This window comes from Ochotona princeps, chromosome 2 (assembly GCF_030435755.1).
Source record: "Ochotona princeps isolate mOchPri1 chromosome 2, mOchPri1.hap1, whole genome shotgun sequence".
Taxonomy (NCBI): domain Eukaryota; kingdom Metazoa; phylum Chordata; class Mammalia; order Lagomorpha; family Ochotonidae; genus Ochotona; species Ochotona princeps.
Window position 1 is genome coordinate 51,604,559 of NC_080833.1, and position 26,375 is coordinate 51,630,933.

A 26,375-nucleotide genomic window follows, 5' to 3' on the forward strand; every position below is an offset into this window, starting at 1 on the left:
ATTCTTTTCCTCTGAAAAAACCCTCTTTTTTTTTTTTTTCCCAATCTGAAAGCTTGGGCTTCAGCTCCAGTTACCTTGTTCATTGCTTTGTATCCATGGGCACCCTGCAGGGTCTCTCTGGTATCCATTTTCTTATCGGATGAAAATGATTGCTGCCTCTTTCGGTGGCATCATGATGAAAGTAAAGACTTGGCAGAACGGTACCTTGCTTATAGAAGCACTAAATAAAGTTAGTTATCCGTACTATTCTGAAGCTTAATTGCATGTCTTAGTCTGTGCCTTTTTCACTCATTTCCTGTTTACTTCTGTTAGGGGAAATTATCTTGAAGTTAAAAAAAGTCCTCTTTTGGTTTTAATGTTCTTTTTTTCCATAACTCATTGTACCATGGTTGAACTTTTTAAAAATTGTTTCTTTAATTTGCCCATCTGCTTGCCATATCTCTATGAGTTTGCATTGAGAAGTTTCTTTACTTTTATCTTCTAATTCTCTTATTGTTCTTACATTGCAAGGAATTATTTTTATTTTTCTTTTAGTTCCATTCTATAATGTTCTTGCTCTTTTAAATGGCTGTATTTTTTTCCTGTGGAAATTAATTTTAGTAATGTTGAGGTTTTCTTTCTTTTGCTGTCTGTCTTTCCTCTGAGGCTCCTACTCTGCATGTTTTCTTTTGATTATTCTGATTTTCCATTGGCTGCTTCTCCCCAGATGACCATTGGTCTTCTGTGTCTATTTGTGTTTCAGAGTGGGTCACTACAGAGCTGATCAGCAGCTCACGTTTGGGCATGGCCTTTTGGCTGGCGACTCTCATAGTAGGATAACTATGTAAGAAGCTTTGTTCTCATTGGATTGTCTCCAGATGTTAATAAGTGGTGGTCTTTTCTGTAGAATTGTCTTGTGCTCAGAGAAAACTTATGCCGTTTCCTGTCTGTGGAATACACCTGCTAGTGTGTAGCCAGCAGCTTCACCTGGGTCTCCCGTGTGAGTGGAAAGGGCCCAAGCACTTAGGCCCTTCTGCACTGCCCTCCCAAATGCGTCAGCATGGAGCTGAACTGGAAGTGAGGCAGCCGAGATTCAGACCTGTACTCCCATGGGATGTGTGTGACACACCTAGCAGCTTAGCCAGCTGTGCTGCAATGCTGGCCCCTTTCCCTGTCTGTTTTATACTATTCATCATGCAAGGACTTTAAAGGTTTTGATCATGTAGCAATTCTTGTAAAGGATACTATACTGTTTTTTATAAAAGTTTTCAAAATCAAGTTGATAGTTATTCTTTGAAATAGAAAGCATTCTTAAAATGATACTCAGAGCTGTGAAAAAGTGTTTGAAAAGCATTTTTAGTCATTGGGGTTTCATATTCTAATCAACAAAAGCTTTGGCTTTTGTCCTTTTGTTTTTAAACTTTCAGTTTATTAAGTATTTGTTTGAAAAGTGGGTTGGTGGTGAGGAGAAACAGACCTGCTGTCTACTAGTTTACTCTCTGGATGTGCACAGCATCCGGACCCAGCAGGGAAGCCTAGAAGTTAATCCAGGTCCCCAAGCAGCTGTTTGCTAGGGACACATTAGTAGGAAACCACAGTCAGAAGCAGATTCAGGACCCAAACATAGGCACTTTCATATGACAGGCAGGTGTTCTTAAGTGGCATTTAAAAAAATATATTTATTTATTGGAAAGTCAGATTTACACACAGAAAAAGTGACAGAGAAAAAGATCTTCTGTTGCTGATTCACTTCCCAGAAGCTGCTACAGCTGGAACTGAGCCGATCTGAAGCCAGGAGCCTGGAGCTTCTTCTGGGTCTCCCACGCAGGTGCAGGATCCCAAGGCTTTGGGCTGTCCTCCACTGCTTTCCCAGGCCACAAGCAGGGAGCTGGATGGGAAGTGGAGAAGCCGGGAAGAGCTGCCTCCTGCCTTCAAGGGAACCCGTGAGGCAGAGGTGGACTACAGACCCTACCTCTGGAAGGCATGGCAACAGGTGGTCAAACAAAGGATCTTTTTCTCCAAATAAGATGATTCTAAAAGCAGCAACCAGTGTTCATTAGTGTCACGGCATTTGGAAAATGACGGATTTAGAAAACTCTTTTTTGTTATTACAGAAAGCAGGGTGAAATGTTGTTGAGGCATCTTATAAAATAACTTTTGATCCTGAAACTTCAACTTCTGGGGGAATTTCAGCACACAGTGTATTATACTGCTGCAGTAAACCTTCAGACTACTCTGTATCTACCTTGTTGAAGATAACATGATAATAACAAACTGTGTACTAAGCTTTTTAAAATAAAACTGAATAAATAATATACATATTGCAATCTTAAAAAAAAAAAACGCCGCCCATATGGGATCCTGGTGCATATAAGGCGAGGACTTTAGCCACTAGGCTACTGTACTGGGCTCCTTGAGTATTGTTTTAACAGCTAAGCCAGATGGCTGCCCTATCTCAGTTTTGGTTGATACTGTTATGTTATCATTTTAGAAAAGTCATTTAAATCCTTTGGCTCTGGATTTTATCAATTAGGAAATGAGAATGTATTAGATATTTCCAAAGGTTGCTTTGAGATTTCCATTTTTACTTGTTTTACAATTACTTCCTTGCCATATTATGGTTATATCTTGTATATAACTTACCTTGTTATGTAACTATGTACTATAAATATGTTGTAATATACCTTATTGTTTGGAATTTTAGCTTCTATAACAAAATTGACTAGAGCATACAGTTTCTAGTTGCTTCCTCTTCCATGATCAGTTCCCATCCCACAGGGTGTGCATTGTTTACAGTCAGTGAACTTTGTTGACACACCTTTTCACTCCAAGTCTATTACTCTCTGTGTTGTATAGTTTGTGGTTTTGGGCAAATATATAATGACACCACTGTTGTTTCATACAGAGTAGTTCCACTGCCACTAAAATTCTGCTTTTTCTGTTCATGCTGCTATCCCCGCAGCCAATCATCTTTTTACTGTCTTTTGTTGTATAGTTGGAATCACGCAGTAGTAACCTTTCAGATTGGCTCTTTTTCATTGAGTAAAATACATTTAAAATTCCTCCATGTCTTTTGATGCCTTAATAACACATTTTTTAAAAGATTAATTTATTTTTGTTGGAAAGTCAGTTTATAGAGAGGAGAGACAGAGAGGAAGATCTTCTGTACTGTGGTTCACTCCTCAACTGGCTGCAGCGGCCAGATCTGAGCTGACCTGAAGCTAGGAGCCAGGAACTTCTTCCAGGTTTCCCATGCAGGTGCAGGGTCACAAGGCTTTTTGCGGTCCTGTCTGCCTTCCCAGGCCACAAGCAGGGAGCTGGATGGGAAGTGAAGCAGTTGGGACACGAACCAGTGCCCATATGGGATCCCGGCACATGCAAGGCAAGGACTTTAGCCACAAGGTTACTGTGCCGGGCCTGCACCCCCCTTCCTTCCTTCTTTCTTTCTTTCTTTCTTTCTTTCTTTCTTTCTTTCTTTCTTTCTTTCTTTCTTTCTTTCTTTCTTTCTTTCTTTCAATTATATTGTTGACAATCTTGACATACTTAGTTACGGTAAAAAGGTTCAGGGGCTATAGGAAGGTGGGTAAGACTATTATGTCCATATTGTTTCTGGTATCTGAGGTAAAGGGGGGTATTGAGGGAGAAGCCCCACCCACGTTCCCACCCACCCCAGGTCCCGGATGTGGGGCATGCTCTGAGATCCTTGCTCAAGTTGCACCCCCCCCTTTTTAAATAAGACTGAATAATATTCCACTACCTGAAACTGCAACATTTATCATTCACCTACTTTTTTTTTTTAAAGATTTTTATTATTATTAGAAAGCCGGATATACAGAGAGGAGGAGAGACAGAGAGGAAGATCTTCCATCCAATGTTTCACTCCCCAAGTGAGCCGCAACGGGCCGGTGTGCGCCGATCCGATGCCGGGAACCAGGAACCTCTTCCGGATCTCCCACGCGGGTGCAGGGTCCCAATGCATTGGGCCGTCCTCAACTGCTTTCCCAGGCCAGAAGCAGGGAGCTGAATGGGAAGTGGAGCTGCCGGGATTAGAACCAGCGCCCATATGGGATCCTGGGGCTTTCAAGGCGAGGACTTTAGCCGCTAGGCCACGCCGCCGGGCCCCATTCACCTACTTCTAAAGGATATCTTGAGACAACATAGCTTTTAAGTCATCAGAGTAAATGCTAACATGTTTCATTTGATAATCTTTTTTTTAATATTTATTTATTTTTATTGCAAAGTCAGATATACAGAGAGGAGGAGAGACGGAGAGGAAGATCTTCCATCCGATGTTTCACTCCCCAAGTGTCACAACAGCTGGTGCTGTGCTGATCCAGAGCCAGGAGCCAGGAACTTCCTCCAGGTCTCCCACATGGGTGCAGTGTCCCAAGGCTTTGGGCTGTCTTCAACTGCTTTCCCAGGCCACAGTCAATGAGCTGGATGGGAAGCAGGGCTGCTTGGATTAGAACCGACGCCCATATGGGATTCTGGTGTGTTCAAGACGAGGACTTTAGCCACTAGGCCACTGCACCGGGCCCTCATTTGATAATCTTTAAAGATTATTTTAAAATGGGTTGGTGAATGTGGTACAGTGCATTAAACCAAAACTTGGGATGCCTGCATTCCATATCAGAGGGCCAGGGATTGAGTCCTGCCTCCTGCAGCCCAGCTTTCTGTGAGGCCACATATGTCCAGGTACTGAAGTGTGCCTGCCATCCCTGTTGGAGATCCACGTGGACTTCCTGGCTTCTGGTTTTGGCTATTTTGTGCACTTGGTGAGTGAACCATCAAATGAAAGATCTCTCTATGGCACTGCATTTAAATACATAAATGGCATGTAAATATTTAAAAGCAAAATAAATCAGAAAACTTATGAAAGTAAAAAGTCTCAAACTGAGTCAATGAATATTGTACATAAGGGGGACTTATACTGCAAGAGAAGTTGTGAAACATAGGTGCATTTTATGACTACCTGGGCATGAATTTGAGTCTTGTATTGTTGAACAGCTTAGTGCTAAGCTAATAAACTACCGGTGACTTCTTTCTTGATCTTGAAAGAGAGGACGAAGCAATGATAATGTTAGCCCCTTTATGATGATTTGAAAATGGTAAAAGGTGAGTACCTACCCATTAGATGTTGCACTTTTACAGGTGACATCAAATGAATATAAGATGACAAACAGTTTTGGACTGTATGCCAGCCATTAGCTGGCAGTGGAAGGTGCCAGCCCTCTGCGCTTTTCACATGGTTGCCCTTCTCCCTCTGCCCTTTTTTTATAGGATGTAAATCAACTTAAGCAGTATGTAAATTAGAAGCATAATGTGAATCATCAGATCTGATTTTTATCACATTTGGATTTTTAAGTTTTTTGAATGGTTTGTTTCTATGCAGTTAAACAATATGGATTTCATAGTAATTGTCTTGTTGAAATGTTTTAGGCTTAACATTGTATCCTTATGCTAGGCCTACCCATTTTAGCTACCTTCAAGAGAATCTGTAAATGTAATATGTAAATCTCTGTTGGTCTTTCTCTTGAATGTCAACATTTGGGAGAATTTAACGGCGTCTATGGACTTAACTGTTAAAAACAAATTATATTTAACTGGTTATAATTAATGATCTGTTGGTTTTTTTGAGCATTCTCTGTAACCAACACATTCTTTTAGAGTCTTTTGTTCATGGTTCTAATTACTAACAGAAAAGTTGGTTTTGCCAAAACATCATTCATTCAAAGTTTTCATTCACTTTTTATGAAAATCGTTTAAAATTTTTAAAATAATTAGCAAAATGATTTAAAAATGTTTAGAATATTTGTGAATGCGAAATTTATAGCTTATAAAGTTGTGGATATCCCCACAAAATAATTGTTGCTTTTTTTTATATGTGATGCAACATTAGAAGGGAATGTATACAGTGTGGATCACTGTGTATGAGAACAGAACATTCTTGTTCATATTGATTTGCTTATTGAATAAATATTTTGGTCAAGATACTTTAAAATGTGTAAGTATTTGGAAAGATTAAATTTAATTCTTAAAATGACTTTATATTTTTGTTTTTGATCTTAATAATCCTCCATGGCAGGAAAATTAGTTGTATTTTGCTATGTTTTATTGATTTTACTCAGGTACAGTGATTTGTACAAGGTCATTTTCAAGGTAAATTGCCGAACTGAAACCAAAATGGACCAAAATGGCTTTCTGTTTCTGTATTGGGTTACCAAATAGACTTTCACAATAGTTTACCATATTCAGTGATGCTATTTTGCTGCGTTCTCTATTACAACCAAAATAAGATAAATCACAACTTATTTCTTCAGTATACCTTCAAAATAGGTCGGGTGACTTACTTACTGGAGGTTGTGGCAGCAGGGGGAGAAGAGTGAATAGGTACTTAGTTTCTCATAATCTAATCCTAATATAGAAGCATGTACTTACTTAAAATAAGCTCTATGATAGTAATGAATTTATGTCTGTTAGCCAGAGCATTCGAACGACAACCCTCGATGAATGTGAAGAGAGCAGCTCCTGAGAGGTTCACCAACAGAACATCACATTTGGTGATGGGAACCTGATGCGCACTATTGAATGCAATAAGGATTCTTTTGTACTTCCTTGTTACAGATGCTGAAAACGTCTTCTAAGGAGAAATATCCCTTATTTACTTTTGTAAATGGTCATTCCAGAGACTATGATTTCACATCAACTACTGCCAGGGAAGAAGACCTTTTCTCTGAGGATGAAAAGAAAAGATTCAAACGCTTGAGCACAGAAGAATTTGTCCTGCTTTAAAAAGCGGCACGTGTCTACCTGTGGAGGACTCCTTTGATGGAGGGAAAAGGAAGATAAACAAGTATATTTGAAACTGGTTTATTTTTACAAAAATCTGTTTTGTATGTTCTTTTCAAAAAGAACATTTGAAAACATACAAGTTTAAAGATATTTTTTCTGAAAGAGAAATGATTTAATGAACTTTGCTTTGTAATAAATAATAAATTGAGTGATTCTGGTTGCATTTCTGTTTCCCTAAGATTTGCTAATGATAACTCTACCTTTAAATAAATGTTTAGTCTTCAAAGCCTTCCCTCTGAGCTTGTTGGTTTCCTGGCGGTTCTATGATAAAGCATGCCCTTCCTTATTCCAAAGATTGGGAACACCAAGCTGTTTCATCCGCCTTAGTGTGTATTAATGACCAGAGGGCAGGGACTGGATCTTCAGTGCTGCTCACATCCTGCTGTAAATGCAACCAGAGGATACTTCTGGATATATCTTCATCACTAAATGGTACTTGTAAGCTGGGATATACAGGTAATTACCTAAGCAGAATTGTACTTAGCAGTAAGATTTTATAATGGCTACTCTATATGCTTGCTGTTGAGCCTTCTATGGAGTGAATTCCAAGTATTAGATCCTCCCAACACGTGCAAAGGTTATGTTATTAATAGTAACTGAAACCATTCAAAACAGATGAAGGCAGCTATAAAATGGTAGTAGTGCTTCTTTGTTATCTAAAAAATGAAATTTAATGCAGTTTTTTAAAAGATTTATTTTTATTTGAAAGGCAGATTTACAGAAAGGAGGAGAGACAGGAAGATCTTCCGTCCATTGATTCATTCCCCAAGTGGCTGCAGCAGCTGGAGCTGAGCCAGTCTGAAGTCGGGAGCCAGGAAGTTCTTCTGGGTACCCCTGCAGGTACAGGCTCCCAAGGCTTTGGGCTGTCCTTGACTGCCTTCCTTGGCCACAAGCAGGGAGCTGGATGGGAAGCGGAGCAGCCAGGACACGAACTAGTGCCCATAAGTGCTCTTGGCACATGCAAGGTGAGGAATTAAGCCACTAGGCTACTGTGCTGGGCCCTAATGCAGTTTTTAAATCTAAAAATAAGCACCAAGAAAAAAAAAATCGACAGATGCTCCTCTGTGTGATTTTTGTTGTTTGTACTGGGTGCTGCAATGATGTTCAGATGGTGAGTTTATCTGTAAGGTAGATCTGTCTTAAGTGTGTATGTGTTAACTTCAAGGCAAATTTGTGACATATACAAGTTATTACTGAATCCGAGTAAATACTGTAATAAAGGTGTGAGAACATGAGATGACTTTGTTTTGGTTTTAATATTGGAATGATTTTAATCCTTTCGTTTGGATTGTTGTGTCAAATTCTGTTAGTAATGAAGGCAAATTATATTGTTGCTCTGAAAGCAAGAATTCACTTATACAGAGCTTCCATATTTCAATTTGGAAAGGTGAATTATTCTTAACATAGACAATTGCAAAACCATCTGAAGCCATTGTTCTCTCCCATCAGCCTATTTGTTTAGAGTTACATGCAAAGCTGCAACAGAGTATGGGCAATTGCTGTCGTATGCCTGATAAGGAAATTAGGTTTGGCATATCCCAGGGAGAATAGTTTACTAAATTAAATAGTCTGAAATCTGAAATTTTCCTGTACTTAATAAAATCTGGGCAAATTAAATCCAACAGTAATTTTCCTAGACTATCAAAGCAGGCTGGGAATAAGAAGGCAGTGGTGTGCTGGCTTTGCTCTCATACCTTCAGCCCTCTTACCCAGGCTGTTCCCATGATCTGTTCCTGCACGTCTGCTGTTTTCCTCCACAAACACATCACGTCAAAGTGCTCAGGGTTTCAAACACACCAGAACTGGTTGGAAGTGTTCTCTTAAAGGCTTACAGTTACAGGATGCCTCAAGTTTCTCCCAGCATATTTAAAGTTCATTTTTAAAAAGGATTTATTTATTTTTATTGGAAAGTGAAATACATAGAGAGGAGGAGAGACAGAGAGGAAGATCTTCCGTCCCCAAGTGGCCGCAATGGCTGGAGCTGAGCTGATCCGAAGCCGTGAGCCAGGAGCTTCTTCTGGGTCTCCCATGTGGGTGGGTGCAGGATCCCAAGGCTTTGGGTTGTCCTTGACAGTTTTCCCAGACCACAGGCGGGGAGCTGGATGGGAAATGGAGCCACTGGGACACGAACTGGCACCCATATGAGATCCCGGCAGGTTCAAGGTGAGGACTTTAGCCGCTAGGCTCCCACGTCAGGCCCTAAGGATCATTTTAAAGTAGAGTTGTGGATTAAGACAAAACTATATTTGGGCAAAATTAGGATGACAGAAGGCAGAAACTTCCCCTATTTTGAGCTGTATTGAAAATACTAAGACAAATGTGCAGAGCAAATCTTACTGCACATAAATCATCATGACTCGGAAGAATGTTTATCATCAAAATAATTAGCGTAATAGTACGTAAAGTTATTCAGTGCATACGGGGAAATGAATGCAGAGATGCAAATTGTAACAGAGACTGATAATTTATTTTACCTGCCTGCTAATTGAACTTTCAGCTGAGGACCAGCCAAAAAACATGCTAATCCTTAATTGGAAATACAGCAACAAAACTGTGTGGTAACATTTGGAGTAGAGGGCCCGGCAGCGTGGCCTAGCAGCTAAAGTCCTCGCCTTGAGCGCCCCGGGATCCCATATGGGCGCCGGTTCTAATCCCGGCAGCTCCACTTCCCATTCAGCTCCCTGCTTGTGGCCTGGGAAAGCAGTTGAGGACGGCCCAAGGATTTGGGACCCTGCACCCGCGTGGGAGACCTGGAGGAGGTTCCTGGTTCCCGGCATCGGATCGGCGCTCATCGGCCCGCTGCAGCTCACTTGGGGAGTGAATCATCGGACGGAAGATCTTCCTCTCTGTCTCTCCTCCTATCTGTATATCTGACTTTGTAATAAAAATAAATCTTTTTTTAAAAAAAAACATTTGAAGTAGAAATATTATATATTCTAGATTTAGACTTGGTTTTGAATATAGATTTCAAGTTCTGATAGGCAGGAAGCTCTGACAGTAAAGCCGGGGCAGGCTCCTTCCTAGCCTGGGGTGAAGGCCGGGATTCTGACGGGTGTCCTGCTGGCATTACGCTGGCCGCATCCTCCACTTGACAGCAGAGATAAGATGCCAGGTGTTATCACTGACATTTCAGAAAGGAATTCTTAAATTTCTTGTTGTGACTTTTTGATAGTAAAGATTTCTTTTGTCTCTTCATGCAGTTTGACACCTTGAATTCCCCTTTGTCAATGTAGTCACCCCGGTAGGCAATCTTGGGAGTCCTTTGCTGGAGGAGTGAGTGCAAAAAGAGCTTTTTACAGTATAAGCGTATACAAGGAGGGTCTCCCGAGGAATTCATTTTTCTGTTTTTCATTAAGCCAACTCTGTTAAACTTGTAACAGAAGATTGTTTTAAATTATTAAAAATTTAGATCATTTGCTTGTGCTGGTTAACCAAAAGCATAACATTGTTTAAAATCAAACATATCTAAAGAATGTGAATTCCATTCTGTTTCTACAAGAGTTAGGAACAGTAAAAATAGCTTGTCTATATAATTATGAAATTTTACATTACAGATAATCTGTTTTCTAGAGGTCATTAGTTGCTTTCTTTGATTCCATAGCAGAAAACTATCTATCTCGCCAAATCACACAGATCTGTCTTTGTTCCCACTCTCTATTTTCTTTCTTCCAGGAAGAAGTTTCAACTTTACCATAGGTCACCTTCAGAAACTTGCATTTGGAATTTTCTGGGGCCGGCACAATGGTGTAGGAGGCTAAGCCTCTGCCCGTGGCACCAGCATCATATATGGGTGTCAGTTTCTGTCCTGGCTGTCTTCCAATCCAGCATCCTGCTTATGGCCTGGGAAAGCAGCGGAGATGGATCAAGTCATTGGGCCTCTGCATCCATATGGATGACCTAGGAGTTCATGGCAGAATTATGGGGAGTGAACCAATGGATACGAGATCTCTGTCTCTCTTAGTGTCTTCTTTCCTATATAACTCTGCCTTTCAAAAAAATATATATCTTTAAAAAAAGAAAGAAAAGAAAAAGCCTAGGGAATCTTTTAAGAAAAGGAATCATAAGGAAGGACAGAATTTGAAAAATCTGAAAACTTGAGACTATATAGATTCTTACTGAAACAGATGTAAGAGGTTAAATGTAGGCAGGATATCAAGAATATATGAATAAGGCATTTTTTAAAGGATAAGGGATTCTATAAAAAGAACAGTGTCTTCTAAGAATATATTAGCAGAATATTTATCGTGATATTTACCATAGTGTCAGTATTGTCATCCAACCCCAATTCAATCAATCTATGTCAGTATTTATACTGAGTACTCTAAGATACTGAATTGAAAAGGTGAAACATCTGGAAAAACTGGAAACATCCTATCGATTCTAAAATATAAACTTTATATCATTTTAGAATGTGAATTTTAAGTCCATTTTCATGGTTATTTAAAGGCTTTCTCCTTGGCTATAAACTGTGAAAACTGTTGGAACTGATGTTGCAGACACATTTTTGAGTTAGCATTTTCCTTTTCTTCTCTTTACCATCCTTCTTGACATTATCGGTGACAAGCAATGGCCCAAAACATTCAGAACTACAGTTACGAAATTTCACTTGTTCTCTTCCAGTGATAAGAAAAATACGTTAAATGTGGAGAATGCATGTTTGTTACTATGTAGAAACAAATTACTTTTTAACTCTGCTACCCTTAAACCAGTTTTCCAGAAATTTGAACGAATCTTAATCATAAAAATATTTTACAGAGAATTACCTTTCGTTTTAATTATTAAAATGATTATATTCATCTTTTGTACAAAGATAGTAGAAATGAATAAAATGAGAAGATCCTAAGTTATAAAAGAAGCTGTTTTTAAGCAGGAAGAGCAAACAAAGGCAAAGTGGAATTGCAATAGAAGTCTGATGCAAAAGGCTGAGGAGAGTTCTGGACAGTGAGTTTAGTTTATCCAGGTAATTACATCCTGGTGAACTGACACAGATAAAAATACACGAATAAAAAGGCTTGTAGCCAGTGCTGATTTAGAAGTTGGATGTAGACGTAGGAAGAAAGTAAATACTGGTAGCAAAAGGCAGGCACGGGGCTGTCATGTTGTACACTCCCATGGACACTAAGTAAGCTACGTGAATGGTACTGCCTGGAATTGTGTTGCTCCATGATCCTAATATTTGCCTTCTACCTGCTGTATATTCAGTACTGTTTTGACTGATTCATTTCTAATAAGATACAGCTAATGAATCTAAAATAGTACATTAGATCTGGGGTTACAAGACAATTAGTATGAATCCTGGGACATAAATGACCACATAATGGAGAGTTCATCCACAGTCAAGGGACTAGATAGAGTGGAGCACTTTGCAAACATGCATATTTAAATTACTTCCAAAATACTCAAACCAGAGCTCACAGAAAGATGATCCACCCAAACTCCTGCTACTTAAACCTACAAGCCCATTTTTCTATACTTGCTTCTAATTTAGGTTCATTGTCACATTTCTGTTGAGCATTTTCAGTAGGTTGGATTTGGCTTCCTCTTGGTTTTCTAGCTGATGAAGGTTGCCATCACTGTCTTTACATTTTGGCTTATATATCAACCTTGCTTTAGGCCTCTGTCTTGCATGGTAGTCTTTGCTATGAGTTGTGACTGGTTCTTACACCTGATTCACTGTAATTGGCCAGTTTTGTGGCTGTCAGCCCATTTCTGCACCTAGAGGGTCTTATTTTTCTTCATGATTTGTTCCTGTAAATACTTGAGGCAGTTAAATGTGAGGATATAAGGTACTAATTGGTATTGTACATAATGTTATGAGGATGATGCTGTCCCAAAAAGTTTAAAATAAAAAATATTAAACATTAGATAATTGATCTTAATTGTATAGGCTATACATGATCATTGTAAAAAGATTTATTCCTTTTTATTTTAAAGACAGAGTTTCAGAGGAGAGACAAGGACATCTTCCATCTGCTGGTTGACTCCCTAAATGGCCCCAATTGTCAGAACTGAGCCCATCCACAGCCGGAAGCCAGGAGCTTCCAGATCTTGCATGTGGGTGCAGGGGTCCAAGAACTTGATCCACCCTCTGCTGCCTTCGCAGGCCATTAGCAGGAAGATGAATGGGAAATGGAGCTGCTGGGACTTGAATCCACAGGGGGATCAGCCTGCTACACCAATGTGCCAATGCCTAGGCATCATACAGTTGCTAGCATTTCGTGGGTGCATTTGATTCTTTTATAGTAGATCATGTTGTTGCCTGGCATGAAGTTGACTCCAGAACATATTGTTGTTGAAGCATTTCATTGGGGCTTATGATTATTTTAATTTTTGTATTAGTTAACTTAGGAGACTTATATCTCTCATCACCAATTTTAACATTTTAATTTTGTTTTCCAAATATTTTCAAGTTTACAGAATAAAGAGGAATTAAATAGGATACTTAATGTTTATATAGCCTGATATGCAAAGAATGTGATGCTGGCTGGCTTGCAGCATCCCATAATGGCACCTGTTGGAGTTCTGGCTGCTGAACTTGTGATCCAGCTCTCTAGTAGTGTGCTTGGGAAAGCAGAGGAGGATGGCCCTATTGGACCCTTTCACTCACATGGGAGACCCAGAAGGAATTCCTAGTTTCTGGTTTGGCTTGGTTCAGCTCTGGCTGTTGCAACCCTTTGAAAAGTGAAACAGTGAATGGAAGATCTCTCTCTGTCTAACTGCCTTTGCAGTAAGCAAATCTTCAATTTAAAAATCTAAATTTTATGTTTCAGGTGGTTTAGGAGTATCAGATTACACATATCTAATGCCTACATGAGTCTGATTTCTTTCCTTTTTTTTAAATGCCCATCACTGTGGGTGTGAAGTAAGTTCTTGAACCCCCCCCCCCTTTAATTTATTTTTATTTTATTTGAAGGTAGAAAGGGAGAGTGAAAGATCTCCACTGGCTCATTGCTCACAGTTTCTGCAATAGCAGGGCTGAGCCAGACCAAAACAAGGAGCCAGGAATTCAATCTGCATCTCCTATGTCTCCCATGTGGGTGGCATGGACTGGTGCCGCCCAGGATGTGCAGGAGCAGGAAACTGAAATCAGAAATGGAGCCAGCATCAATCAGGCATGTCAATACGGGGTGTGGATTTTACAAGCAGTGTCTCAACTACTATCCCAAATGCTCACCTCTCATTTGTAAAAATTAACTTTTTGAGATATAATTCTATTCTTTAAATTTGTAGTTCAGTGACTTGCAGAATATTGACAAAGTTACACGAGGATCACCATTACTGAATTCTAGAACATTTTTATGACTTTCAAACCTTTTGCCTGTTAAAATGCCTTTCCCTTTTTCTACTTTGGTACTTTCCCTCCCAGGCTGACAAGGTTAATCTCTTTTTTGAGGTACTGGATTTGCCTATTCTGGTCACTTTGTCTAAACAGAACCATGCAGCAGATGGAGGATCTTCTGTGTCTGATTCTTTCTATTCAGTATTTTTTTAAAGATCAGTTATATTGTCACAAGAATCAGCATTTCATTCTTCCTTCCTTGAGATTCAGTAGTGTCTGTTAGATGAATATACCACATTTTATTTATTTATTGGCTGTGAAAATTTGTGTTTCTACATTTTGGTTATAAATAACGCTGCTATGAACATGCATATACATACTTTTGTGTAGTCATGTATTTTCATTTTTCTGGGTATAAGATGTTAAAAGTTGTGGAAAAACAAAACTGAAATACATAGCGATAGAATTAGGAATGGAGAGAAGGTGAGAAAGAGAGAGAGAGAGAGAGGGAAAGAGAAAGAAAGAATGAGAATGTACCTGTTGATTCACTTCCCAAATGACTGTTAACAACCAAAGCTGGGCCAGACTAAAGCCAGGAGCCAGAAGCTTCTTCCTGGCACCACATCTCCCATGTTGGTGCCCGGGGCCTAGGTACTGGGACCTCTTCCACTGCTTCCCATGCGTATTATCAGGGAATTGGATCAGAAATGGAGTAGCTGGGACTTGAACTGGCACCCGCCTAGGATGGTAACACCACAGTTGATGGGTTTGCCTACTAACCCACAGCCTTAGCCCTGGTAATGGATAGTTTCTATGAACCTTTAGAAGGCATGCCGTGTATACCTAGGATTATATAAAATTGCTGGTCATGTGAAAACTTTATGTGAGTTCCTATCATGTCATTTTTGAAGGGCTATGCCTTTTTCTAATTCTGCCATTAATGTTTAAGGGTTCATGTTTATCTGGCTTACCTACCTTCTTTTTAATTCAAATGTCCTTGTGGAATTTAGCCACTGTGGTTTTAATTTCATGTTATTCATGACTGACGTTGTTGAGCACCTTTCCATGAGTTTTTGGGCCATTTTTATATCTTTGAAAAACGTGTATCCATTTTCTTTGATAATTTTAAATTGGGTTATTTGTCTTTATATTATTGAGTTGTAAGGAATCTTTGTATGTTCTAGATAAAGTCATCTGTCAAAAACATGTTTAACAAACATTTTCTCCCATTTTGTGGGTTGTCTTTTCACTTTCTTCACAGTATTCTTTGAAATGCCAAAGGTTTTAATCTTATCAAGTCCAATTTCCCTATTTTCAGTTTTTTCCCTTTGGTTGGTTTCATGCTTATGAAATCATTATTTTAATCTACAGTCACAAAGGTTTACACCTACATTTCTTACTAAGAATTTGTTATGATTGGAGCTTCCTTCATTAAAGTCTTTTCTGCATTTTAGTTGAATGTTTAATGTGGTGTGAGGCAGTTGTCATACTTCTGTGTGTGGATATCTAGTTCCCAAAGCACCATTTCAGTGATGCTAGTACTTTTTGTTGAGTCATTGAGCCATACTGGGATGGTTTGTTTCTGAATTCTCACTGCTACTCCGTTTTTCCAACTTTGTGCCAGTACCACACCATTTTGATTACCATAGCTTTGTAGTAATTTGAAATTGGTAAGTATGAGTCCTCCAACTTTGTTCTCCTTTAACAAGATTACTTTGGTAATTCTGGATCCTTGTATTTTCATATAAATGCTAGGATCAGCTTGTCAATTTCTGTAAAACTTGTCCTCATTTTCAAAACATAAGATAGTATTGAACTTTTAGATAGAGTAAAATTGGTCCCCAAACACTTCATGTGTTTAGAAGGTAAAATATACAAGCTGTATTGCTTATAATTATATATTATGCATTATGTAAGAGTTTATTAAATTATAGTAGATTGCATTATACTGTATCATCCGCCAGAATAAGTGCTCCACATTTAAAGCTTTGCATGTTTATTGAGTACTATTGGTTTAGAAAAAAACAATGAATCCTTATATTTAGGGTAAGACAAGGATTTCATTTCTTAATCAAATTCCAGTTTTACACAGTAGAGATGGCATAATGAATTGGCTAAACTGTAGAGTCAGACTGTCTGAGCTGAAGTGGTAGCTTGAGCACACTTTAGCGACATGGCCGTATCAATTACCCAACATCTAGAAAGTGAGGATAGTGGTATAGCGGCAGCTTGGAGCTCTGGAGAGGATTGCATGAAGAAGCAGGTGCACAAATTTTGGAAAAATGTCTGGCACTTAGTGAGACCTCAGTGAGTGATGACCTTTAAAGGTGTTGTCAAGATTGGATTTACTTCTGCCTTTTAAAGCTTGAGAAGATTAAAAAAAAAAAAAACCCCAAAACAAAAACCTCTGGCATTTGAGTACAAGAATCAGAAAGAAAAAAACCCCAAATGTATCAATTCAATTGCCATATTGAAGGCTCTACTGAGAACACTGAAATAAAATTTAAAAAGTGACACCCCTTCTATCAGGGACCTTAGCTATTTACTTCAAGATGGGAAAACACGGAAAAAAAAATGACACATATGGTAGGGAAAGAGAAGACTTACAACAGGAATTCTACAGAGTAAAATGATGTTTAGTTTCTAAAGACAGCTCCCATCTGGTCGTGGGGATCAGGAAAGTCTTCATGGAAGAGGTGGCATTTGAGATGAATCCTGAAAGTTGGTAGGATTTATTTTCAGACAGGAATGAGATCAATATCTGGGTTAATAAGAAACGGTGGCAAGATCCAGAAGTAGGACCCATAGTAGTGCTTTCTAAATGAAGGGGTTGCAACCCCACAGGAAGCATGCAAGGTGTACGGGACCGGCTTTGGTTGTCACCCTGTTAGGGAGTTCTACTGGCATTTAGTAGGGTGGTAGTGCTAAACATCCTGCAGTGATGTAGAGGTGATAAGAACAGGATGTATGTCAAGACCAGTTTGCCAAGGGCCATGAGCGTTGGGCTGTTTGATTCCCGAGATTATGCGCAAGGAACAATGTGATATAGGGAGAGAAAAGGCATAGAAATCAGAGGACTGGAGCCTGGTTTTGGCTTTTTAAAATATGAAGACTTAAAATTGGAAGAGGATTTGGGCTCGGCAGCGTGGCCTAGTGGCTAAGGTCCTCGCCTTGATCCCATATGGCCGCTGGTTCTAATCCCGGCAGCTCCACTTCCTCTCTGTCTCTCCTCCTCTCAGTATATCTGACTTTGTAATAAAAATAAAATAAATCTTTAAAAAAAAAATTGGAAGAGGATTTTTAAGCTTTCCATTTAGATCAACTTTACCTGGATGTAGGTCCATAGCTTGAACTTGAATTTAGATGGGGTTGAGAAATAGGGAATTTATTGCAGGGGTTCACAACCTGAAGAACCCAAAAATAGAACTTAGGGGTCCATGAACTTGGATTGGAAAAAAAGTTTCCATCTTTATTTTTACCAACAAAAGGTGAAAACTACCAAAGCACAAACCTAGGACCTTGGCCCTAATGCTTCAAATCACACTTATTTTCATGTCACAGCAAATGCAGATCTCTTCAAATGTATACTTTCAGTTTCCATAGGACTTGCTGCTAGGATTGATTAATGTGCTGATCTACATTACAATGTTCCTCTATATCATAACTTTAAAATTAATGATTCCCTTTGCCATAAGCATCTTCATTTACATTTAAAATGTTCTTCCATGGAATCCCATTAGGCTTTGCCATACTTAGGAATCAGTTGAAATCCAAGGATTCAAAGGAAAGGGGTTAGAGAACTAGAAGGTCGTGTGAATGAGAGGAAGGGTAGAGTTGCTCACTTGAGTTGCAGCATTCTGAGTGTTTTAGGGGGATGGAAGGAGCCTCTGGCACAGGAGCCAGCCTCTGACAGTGGAGAGCAAATGAGTGGTCTGTTTCCTGGTTAAGTTTAGTAGGGAATTAGTATCATCAGGAGAAAGGAAAGTTTGAGTCAGTATGAAGGAATGGAGTACACCAATGGAAGCGACTACTGTTTATGGGGCATTTAGCGAGCATTTTAGAAAATACTCGTCCTGTTGTTTCATGGTACATAAATCCTGGGAAGCAGATACTTGTTTCATCTCTGTGTTCCAGGTGAGGAAATAGAGACTCTGCTGCTAGATGGGCACTCACCAAGTTAGCACAGTTGGTAATTTTCATTTCCAGGATCTAAGGTTCTCCTGATTCCAAAGCCTGGTCTAACATTCCCTACAGTACCACACTGCATTCAAGGGTTTGGAGAACCAAGAGAAAGAGGAGGTGGAACACTCAGCTGCACGGCAGTGAGAGGCAGGGAAAGCTGGGAAGGGAAGTCTCCCCAAGAATGTTGGAAAACAAGGTGAAGGCACAGGCAGTCTGGGTAGCAGGCTGTTTTCTGTCTTCCGCTCACCTAGTGTGGCCTGCCCAGCCTGGGCCAAGGAGCCTGCTCTTGGGAGCATCATGGGGAGACATTTTGAGCCGTCTTTTCTTTGCCTGGCCTTCAGACCTCAATTTCCCAGAGGCTCCACTTGAGAAAGACCTTTTGTTACTGTACAACAGGGGGAGAACTCCCAATGGCATAAAACAGACTGAGGACTTTGCAAAATATAGCAAGTTCATGTCGGCTAATATGTTAAGTTATGTGATCTCCTGAGTTTAAGTAGTGATTTGTTGTTTTCATGCTAATACAAATTCTTGTATTAATAGGAGCATGGCCCTGGGTTTCTTCATCCGCCTGGGAAAAAATTACTTGTTTCATGGTCAACAATGAACAGAAGAATTGATTCACTGTCCTGCTTTTTTTTTTTTTTTTAAAAAAGATGGTATGAAGCAATAGTGGAATAATTTTAATTGTAACCATCTAACACTTGCAATCAGTAAGATCATTTATGTTCTGTTTTTAGGAAATGGAGTACTAAAGAGGACACAGTACATTAGAAATTCAAAACATGAGCACATGTCCTCAGGATTTTGTCAGCGTGGCATGAAAGAGCACTTGTATGGGGATGCTCTGCTCTGAGGGGGTGCTCTGTTCAGTGAGTATTTACAGAGATGTATGAATATTTGATTAATGAGTCATGGTCTCTGGAGAAATTTAATAACTGTATTGCTGTACAAAGCCAGGCCCTTAGCTGTTAACACAGCTGCCAATAGTGTCATTGACATTGTGGCCCTTTCTGAATCCAGTATATTCTGTGGAGTAAATTCCTTGGCTAAAAAGGGATCTGTGGGAGACATTCAGTTATCTGTTTTGAACTTGACTCAATTTCCAGGGTCTGATTTGTAAAGATTTTTCCAGTGAAAGCAAGCAGTGATCAGGAAACTTACAGATGACTTTCAAAAAAAAAGATTTTTTTTCCCCAGAAATTAGTTGGAAGATCAGTGTATTTATCAATGTAATACATTATCCTCTTCAAGATGATTGGTTGGAAATTTGGTAATAGTTTTTGTCTTGCCATATGAAAAATCTATAAGGAATAGAAAGAGAATATCTAGTTGTGCTGTGGATATGCAGAGCTCTTCTCTATTTGAATTTCATAATCTACATTCACTATTAAACATAATTCAGTGCTTTTTCAGCAATAATTGAAGGCTAATTTATCCTTTCCTCATCCTTTTTTGTTTTTAATATCTATGGAGAAATCAATTTTAACTTTCAAAGTTCTGTAGGTATTTTAGTAATGTTACCTCGGTTTAACTGCTTGAGTAACAGGGAAAAATGTCAAAAAAAGATAAATTTAGTGCAAGAGCTTTTGCTGGAAGCTGTAACTGCAGGTTGGAATTATCCATGCTATGCAGAATTTCCTGCAACACTTCTCCTTAGGGCCACAATGCATTACAGCAGACGTATAATGAAGCTGCTATAAAATCTCTGGTAATTAAGGGGGATTTGACAGTAATTGCAACAGTGAATCAACTTAATTATTACCTGCTTCAAAGAGAGCTAACCTGATGTTATAATCTAACCTTTTCTACTTTTAAAATGGGAGATTAAACAAGTATATGTAGCATTTAAGAATTAAATCTGTTGAGATAGAATGGTATTAATGCACTTCCAGTATACAGTCTATGCCCATGGACACAACAGCTTCTCGCAAACCAGCATGCGGCTGACTGTGATCCACTAATGGTATTTGGTATACTCTGGAAATTATACTGCACCCACATCTCTTATTCCAGTCAGCTCCTTCCCAAGCCACTCACAGACCAGACTTCCACAAAATACAGGCTACGTTCTTCATATCAGCCTATAAGGAAAAGAAACATTAAAATCCCTAACACTGTTTCCTTCAGTGACAGCTAAGCAGATGGCCATGAAGGTGGTTGTCCGAGAGCCCGACCACAGGAGCGGGGTGCTCAGAGTTCAGACTGAGTCCTGGCTGTGGTAATCCTCCTTTCCAGAATGAGGGAGGGAAGGGAGAAAGCAGTCAGTGTGGGTCTGAAGTGAACGTCTGTCAGACACTTTAGCAAGTCACTAGGAAATGACATTCATAGCAGGGTCTGTGTCTGCGGTTTTGTTCCCTTTGTGGCAGATTTCCCCAACTATCTTGTCTGCCTTTAAGCCTTTTCATACCTTTGTCTTCAAATCAGCTTTACTCATAGCTGTGGCGATTGTGGTAATTCTCTGCAATTATAGAAAGATTGATCTGCTGTAAATGTCTTCTGGAGTGTGCACCTTTGTGTGGTTTTGTGTTGACTGTATGTGGGACCCCATGGATTGGATCCTCTTACAAGAGATGACTGGTAAAGCAGAGGTTTGAAACAGTCTCATCCGCAGTTGGTGTATGCTGCACTAACGTGCGCAAGAGGAAGTGAGTCAGGATGGCGTGTCCGTGTGGGACAGCAGGAGGTTGCCTGCCCACCACTCCCAGGCAGGCTTAGCTCCCTGATCTTTGAGATTCTTCATCTCCGTCATTTCTTCTAGTGTGTTGCTCTTGCGGCCCAAGGTTCCCCAAAGGAACTCTGAGAACACACAGGTTTCCAATGTTGCTCCATCTCTCCTGCTAAGGAAAACACATACGTATGGTCACTAACTGAAGAAAGGAATGAAGCATTGTGGATTCTGAATTTGTTTGGTCTCTGGCTCTCTTTTGTTACGTGGGGCTGATTGTCTAGAACCTCTTTATTTTATTCTACTACCAAAGTGGTATCTACTCCACAGTACTGAAAAGCTGATTCCATTGTTCTTTAGGAACCTTTTCCCAAAGCAGCAGCCTTCACAAGTTAGTGCAGCTGCTAAAGGTACCCATTTTATGCCCAGGATTCTCTTATTCCATATGTGCCACAGTTGTATTAAATTAACATGCTTAACTTTTAATTTACCAGTGACCTTTGCATGGATTATACCTCTGATTGTGTGTGTGTGTGTGTGTGTGTGTGTGTGTGTGTGTGTGTTTAGATGGTTCATTTCTTGTTAGTCATGAGCAGAGGGTAAAGGGTATGGAACTCAAGCCAAGTGATTACTCTTACAAGAATAGTCTAACAAGGCCCTAGGGAGCAGGTGAAGCTGTTGGCCTATGTAATCTTTTACTTACACGATTTGGCTATGCAATACAGAGGAAAGGCGAACAGAACAGGCAAGGCTGTTGCTGTCATGTAGCTCACGTAACTCAAAGCACTTACATGCATTATCTTATCATTAGCACATACATGGGAAGCTGTGCTTTACAGAGGAAAACCTAGACTTAGAGCGAGCAAACTGCCCAAGGGGCTGCGCCGTGGTGTAGCGAACTAGGCCCTTTCCTGCAGTGCTCACATCCCATATAGGCACCAGTTTGTGTCCTGGCTGTTCCACTTCTAATACAGCCCCCTGGTCGTGGCCCTGGAAGAGCTCTGGAAGATGGTCCAAGTGTTTGGGTTCCTGCTACTCACGTGGGAGACTATATAAAGCTCCTGGCTCCTGACTATGGCCATTTGGGGAGTGAACCAACTGATGGGAGATCTCTCTGTTCCTCTCTCTGTAACTTTGATTTTAATAAATACATTTTTTTAAAAAATAAATTGCTCAATGGGCTCGGCAGCGTGGCCTAGTGGCTAAGGTCCTTGCCTTGATCCCATATGGCCTGGTTCTAATCCCGGCAGCTCCACTTCCTCTCTATCTCTCCTCCTCTCAGTATATCTGACTTTGTAATAAAAATAAAATAAATCTTTAAAAAAAAATAATAATTAAAAAAAAAATAAATTGCTCAAGGTTACTCAATTGGTGAATGATACATTCAGGATTCAACCCCAAATCTGTTGAAGTCCATAATTGGTTGAGACTACCTAATTTGGGAATTTTGTCTGTTGAATTCATGAAACACATTGTTGCTTTCCTAAGAACAACAGATAAAAATGCCTGTGTGGGACCAGGTGTGATAGCCTAGTCCTCACCTTGAATGCACCAGATCCCATATATTCGTCAGTTCTAATCCCAGCACCCCCACTTCCCATCTAGCTCCCTGCTTGTGGCCTGGGAAAGCAGTCGAGGACAACCTAAAGCCTTGGGACCCTGCACCCACATCCCACATGGGAGACCTGAAAGAGGCTCTGGGCTCCTGGCTTCGGATTGGCGCAGTTCCAGCCGTTGCTGCTGCTTGGGGAGTGAAGCAACAGATGGATTATCTTTCTGTCTGTCTCTCCTGTTCTCTGTATATCTGACTGCAATAAAAATAAATAAATCTTATAAAAATGCACATGTGAATAGGTAAGGTTTCACTAAAGAACCCCTGAAATACAAAATGATTTTCAGTGTCAATATTTTCACTATCAGAAGTGAGACTGTGAGATTGGAAGCATCATCGCCCCCTGGAAGCCTTCTCCAAGGGCTCCTTGGGTCTTTCCTCCACGCAAACCGTGTGCTAGCTTCTTATAAACTTGGTGAACGACATGACTTAGACATCTCATGGTAAAGACAAATTGTTCTACTTCTTTGTTCTTATAGAAGAATGGAGTGAAAAAATAGGATTGTACTTTAGAGAAAGTTAATTATGCAACCATCTCAATTATTTAGGGACATAATATTAGACTAAGGATCTATTCTATTCATCCCTGCCAGGGGCAAGGGAGAAGGGCTTTTCAGTTGACACTAAGGTGATCATGATATGGGTTTAAGAGAGAATTGGGGTCATCTTAAAAGAAATGACCAATGATATTGAAAGGTGACAACGTTATGAAGACCCCTAGGGACTATTTAGTCTAGTGTCTTCACAGATGAGGAAACAGGTGAGGCGCAAAAGATGAACTTACTTATCCAAGTTATACAATTACATATGACAGAGCTGCCAGTAGAACCTAGCTTGTTCTGTTAGCTGAGAGCAATTTTGGTTTCAAAAGTTGGTGTACACTGGTAAACTTTAGAACATCTGCTGATGTCTTTTAATGACTTGTCTGTTAATTTGAAAAGAAAATTACAGAGAAAAAAAGAAAGAGATGTTTAAATAACTGGCTACATTCTCCAAATGGCTGCAACAGTTGGAGCTGGGCAGGTCAGAAGCCAGGAGCTTCTTTCAGGACTCCCAAGTGGGCACACGTTTTCAAGTACTTGGGTTGTCCTTCCCTGCTTTCTCAGGCACATTAGCAGGGTGTTAGATGGGAAGTGGAGCTTCTGGGATTCTAACCTGAAACCATATGGGAAGCTGGCATCGCAGGCAGCAGTTTTACCCACTATGCCACAGCACCTGCCCCAAGACTAGAATTTTTAAAAGACGAGTGGGAAGCCCAAATGAATCTTTGGGTTCCTGACTTCAGCCTGTCCCAGCCCTGGCTGTTGTGACCATTTGCAGAGTGAACAAGCAGGTGGAAGATCAGTAAATAAATGAATAAATAAATCTTAAAAACCAAAAAGTCTAGGCCTTTGAGGCAGCAGTTAAGATACCACTTGGGAAGCCTGTATCCCAAGTCGGAGGGCCTGGAGTTAAGTGCTGATTGTGCTGCTGATTCCAGCTCCCTGAGACTGTGCACTGTGGGAGGTAGCAGGTGATAACTCAACTACTTGGGTCCCTGCTGTTGATGTAGGAGACTCAGTTTGCGTCCCCAGCACCTGACTTTGGCCTGGCCTAGTCATGGCTATTGTGGGCAGTTAGGGATGATCCACTGGATGGAAGATCTCTGTCTGTTGCTCTCTGCCTTTCCAATAAAAAGAAAATAAATATATATTGTTAAAGTTTTTTAAAATCACTGTTACTAGATAATAAGTTTGTGAGTTGATTTTTAAGATTGTAGCCCTGAAATGGGAAGGGGATCTTGGGATGTTTTGGAGTGGGAGTGCTGAGAGCAATGTTTGACAGGGGAGGAGTGACTTCTGGGGACTTCCCATAGACTGAGGCACTGTGCTTGCAGGTAGATGAGGGAGTTAAGATGGAGAGGTAAAGAAGGAGAAAACCGGAAGACATGTTTGGATAAGACCAAGGTACCTACTCACATGGGAGTTCTGGACTGGGCTATGTAGCATTGTCCACTGCCCGTCAGCACATGCAAAAGCTGCAGTTAGGGGCCTGCTAGGTTACAGTAACTGCCTGCGAGTATCAGGACAGGGAGTGGGCCACATCAGGCTGGGCTGCAGCATCCACCAGTGTGCAAGAGAACCAGATCTGGGGACGGATTCTGTAAGCGACTTGTGGGCTTGCCTCTGTGGGACTGCAGCACCTGCTAGTTTGAATGAGAGAGAGGGTGGTGATGAGCTAAGCCTGAACATGGAACTCACCTGACACTCATGGGAGCTAGGGCTGGGAGGAGGCCAGGCATGTAAGGCCAGGACTGTAGGCAGACCATGCCAAGCCGGGCTGCAGCACCCACCACACATATAGGATCCAGGACTGGGAACAGGTCTGGTATGGAAACTTGGGGAATTCCCCTACTAGGCCACAGCTCCTGCTTGTGGGTGTGAGAGCTGGGACTGTGGACGTGAAGGGCTGGCCTATGTCAGGCTGGCCTGGGCTAGGCCACAGCACCTATCCGTTTGTGTGAGAGATGTGGCTGGGGATAGAATTGGCCAGGCAGCTGTATCCACAGGTATGTGTGTTGGCTGGCACAGGTGACGAACTGAACCTGACCCTACACTAGCCGGCATACACAGAGTCAAGTCTGGGGACACCACAGGTCACCAAGGTTTCTTGGGAGACTCCCCAGCTAGATCACTGGACTCAAACCCTGGCCATAGGGAAAATCACAATGTATGTGGTCTGACCTCAGAATGCATCTATTGGGATTGGATCTCGACAGTTGCTGATATCTGTGCAGAGGAAAGCATGTCCAGATGCACATGGGGGACATGATAACTAGCTCAATTAGGCCACTGACGGAGGCTGAGTGCCACTTCAGAGGATGGAAAACAGAACAGGTTGGACCACTCTTCTGACTAAGCTTTGCAGCATGTTCTTGGGTCTGTAGATATACTGAGGTACTTGGTCAGCCAATAGACCTTGGAAAGATTTTCTCAACTCTGGCTCAGCAAAACCAACAATGTCTTGGAACTATTAAAACCACTCAAGTAACATTCTTGGAACATTCTTTCCCATATTGGGGTCTCTAAGGGGCCATCAAATGACCATCCCCAATCCATAGGTGCTGTTGTAGTTTTGCAGCAAGGAGCAGACCACTCTTCTTTCCTCCCCAGAAGACCAGGAGAATAAAGAAAAAGAACTGAAAAAAATAATTAAGAAAGGAAATGGAGCAGCCAGAATGCAAAGTGGTGCCTAAGTGGGATTCTGGTATCACAGCAGCTTTGCCTGCTACATCACAACACTGGCTCTGGAAGGGATTTATAAAAGTTCATGGGAGGGCCAGCATGGTAGCCTAGTGGCTAAAGTTCTCACCTTGAAAGCACCAAGATCTCATATGGGCGATGGTTCTAATCCTGGCAGCCCTACTTCCCATACAACTCCCTGCTTGTGGCCTGGGAAAGCAGTCGAGGACAGCCCATAGCCTTAGGACCCTGCATCCGCATGTGAGACCCAGAAGAAGCTCCTGGCTCATGGCTTCTGAATGGCACAGCTCTGGTCATTGTGGCCGCTTGGGGAGTGAATCAATGGACAGAAGCTCTTCCTCTCTGTCTCTCCTCCTCTCTGTATATCTGACTTTCCAATAAAAATAAAATAAATCTTAAAAAAAAATTGTTCATGGAAAAGCAAACATCTTTTAATTCCATTTTCCATGAACTTTTTGAAGTCTCTCCTAGCTCAGGAAAACGTCCATATTGTGATGTCAGAAAGTCTTCACTTACAGAAATCGCAAAAGGGTTCAGCGTTCTGCCTTGTGATGGACACAC

General features: G+C 40.7%; 1 protein-coding gene across 6 annotated transcripts in view; it reads left to right on the forward strand.

The window, feature by feature from the left end:
* Positions 1 to 6,994, forward strand: part of ATG4C (autophagy related 4C cysteine peptidase) — an 81,980-nt gene extending 74,986 nt beyond the window's left edge. For all 6 annotated transcript variants that reach the window (XM_058657442.1, XM_058657449.1, XM_058657438.1 and 3 more), the window contains one exon: positions 6,604 to 6,994. In XM_058657442.1, the coding sequence (XP_058513425.1) occupies positions 6,604 to 6,771 (168 nt within the window). In that variant the 3' untranslated portion in view covers positions 6,772 to 6,994. The remainder of the gene's footprint in view (positions 1 to 6,603) is intronic.
* Positions 6,995 to 26,375: the final 19,381 nt, after the last annotated feature.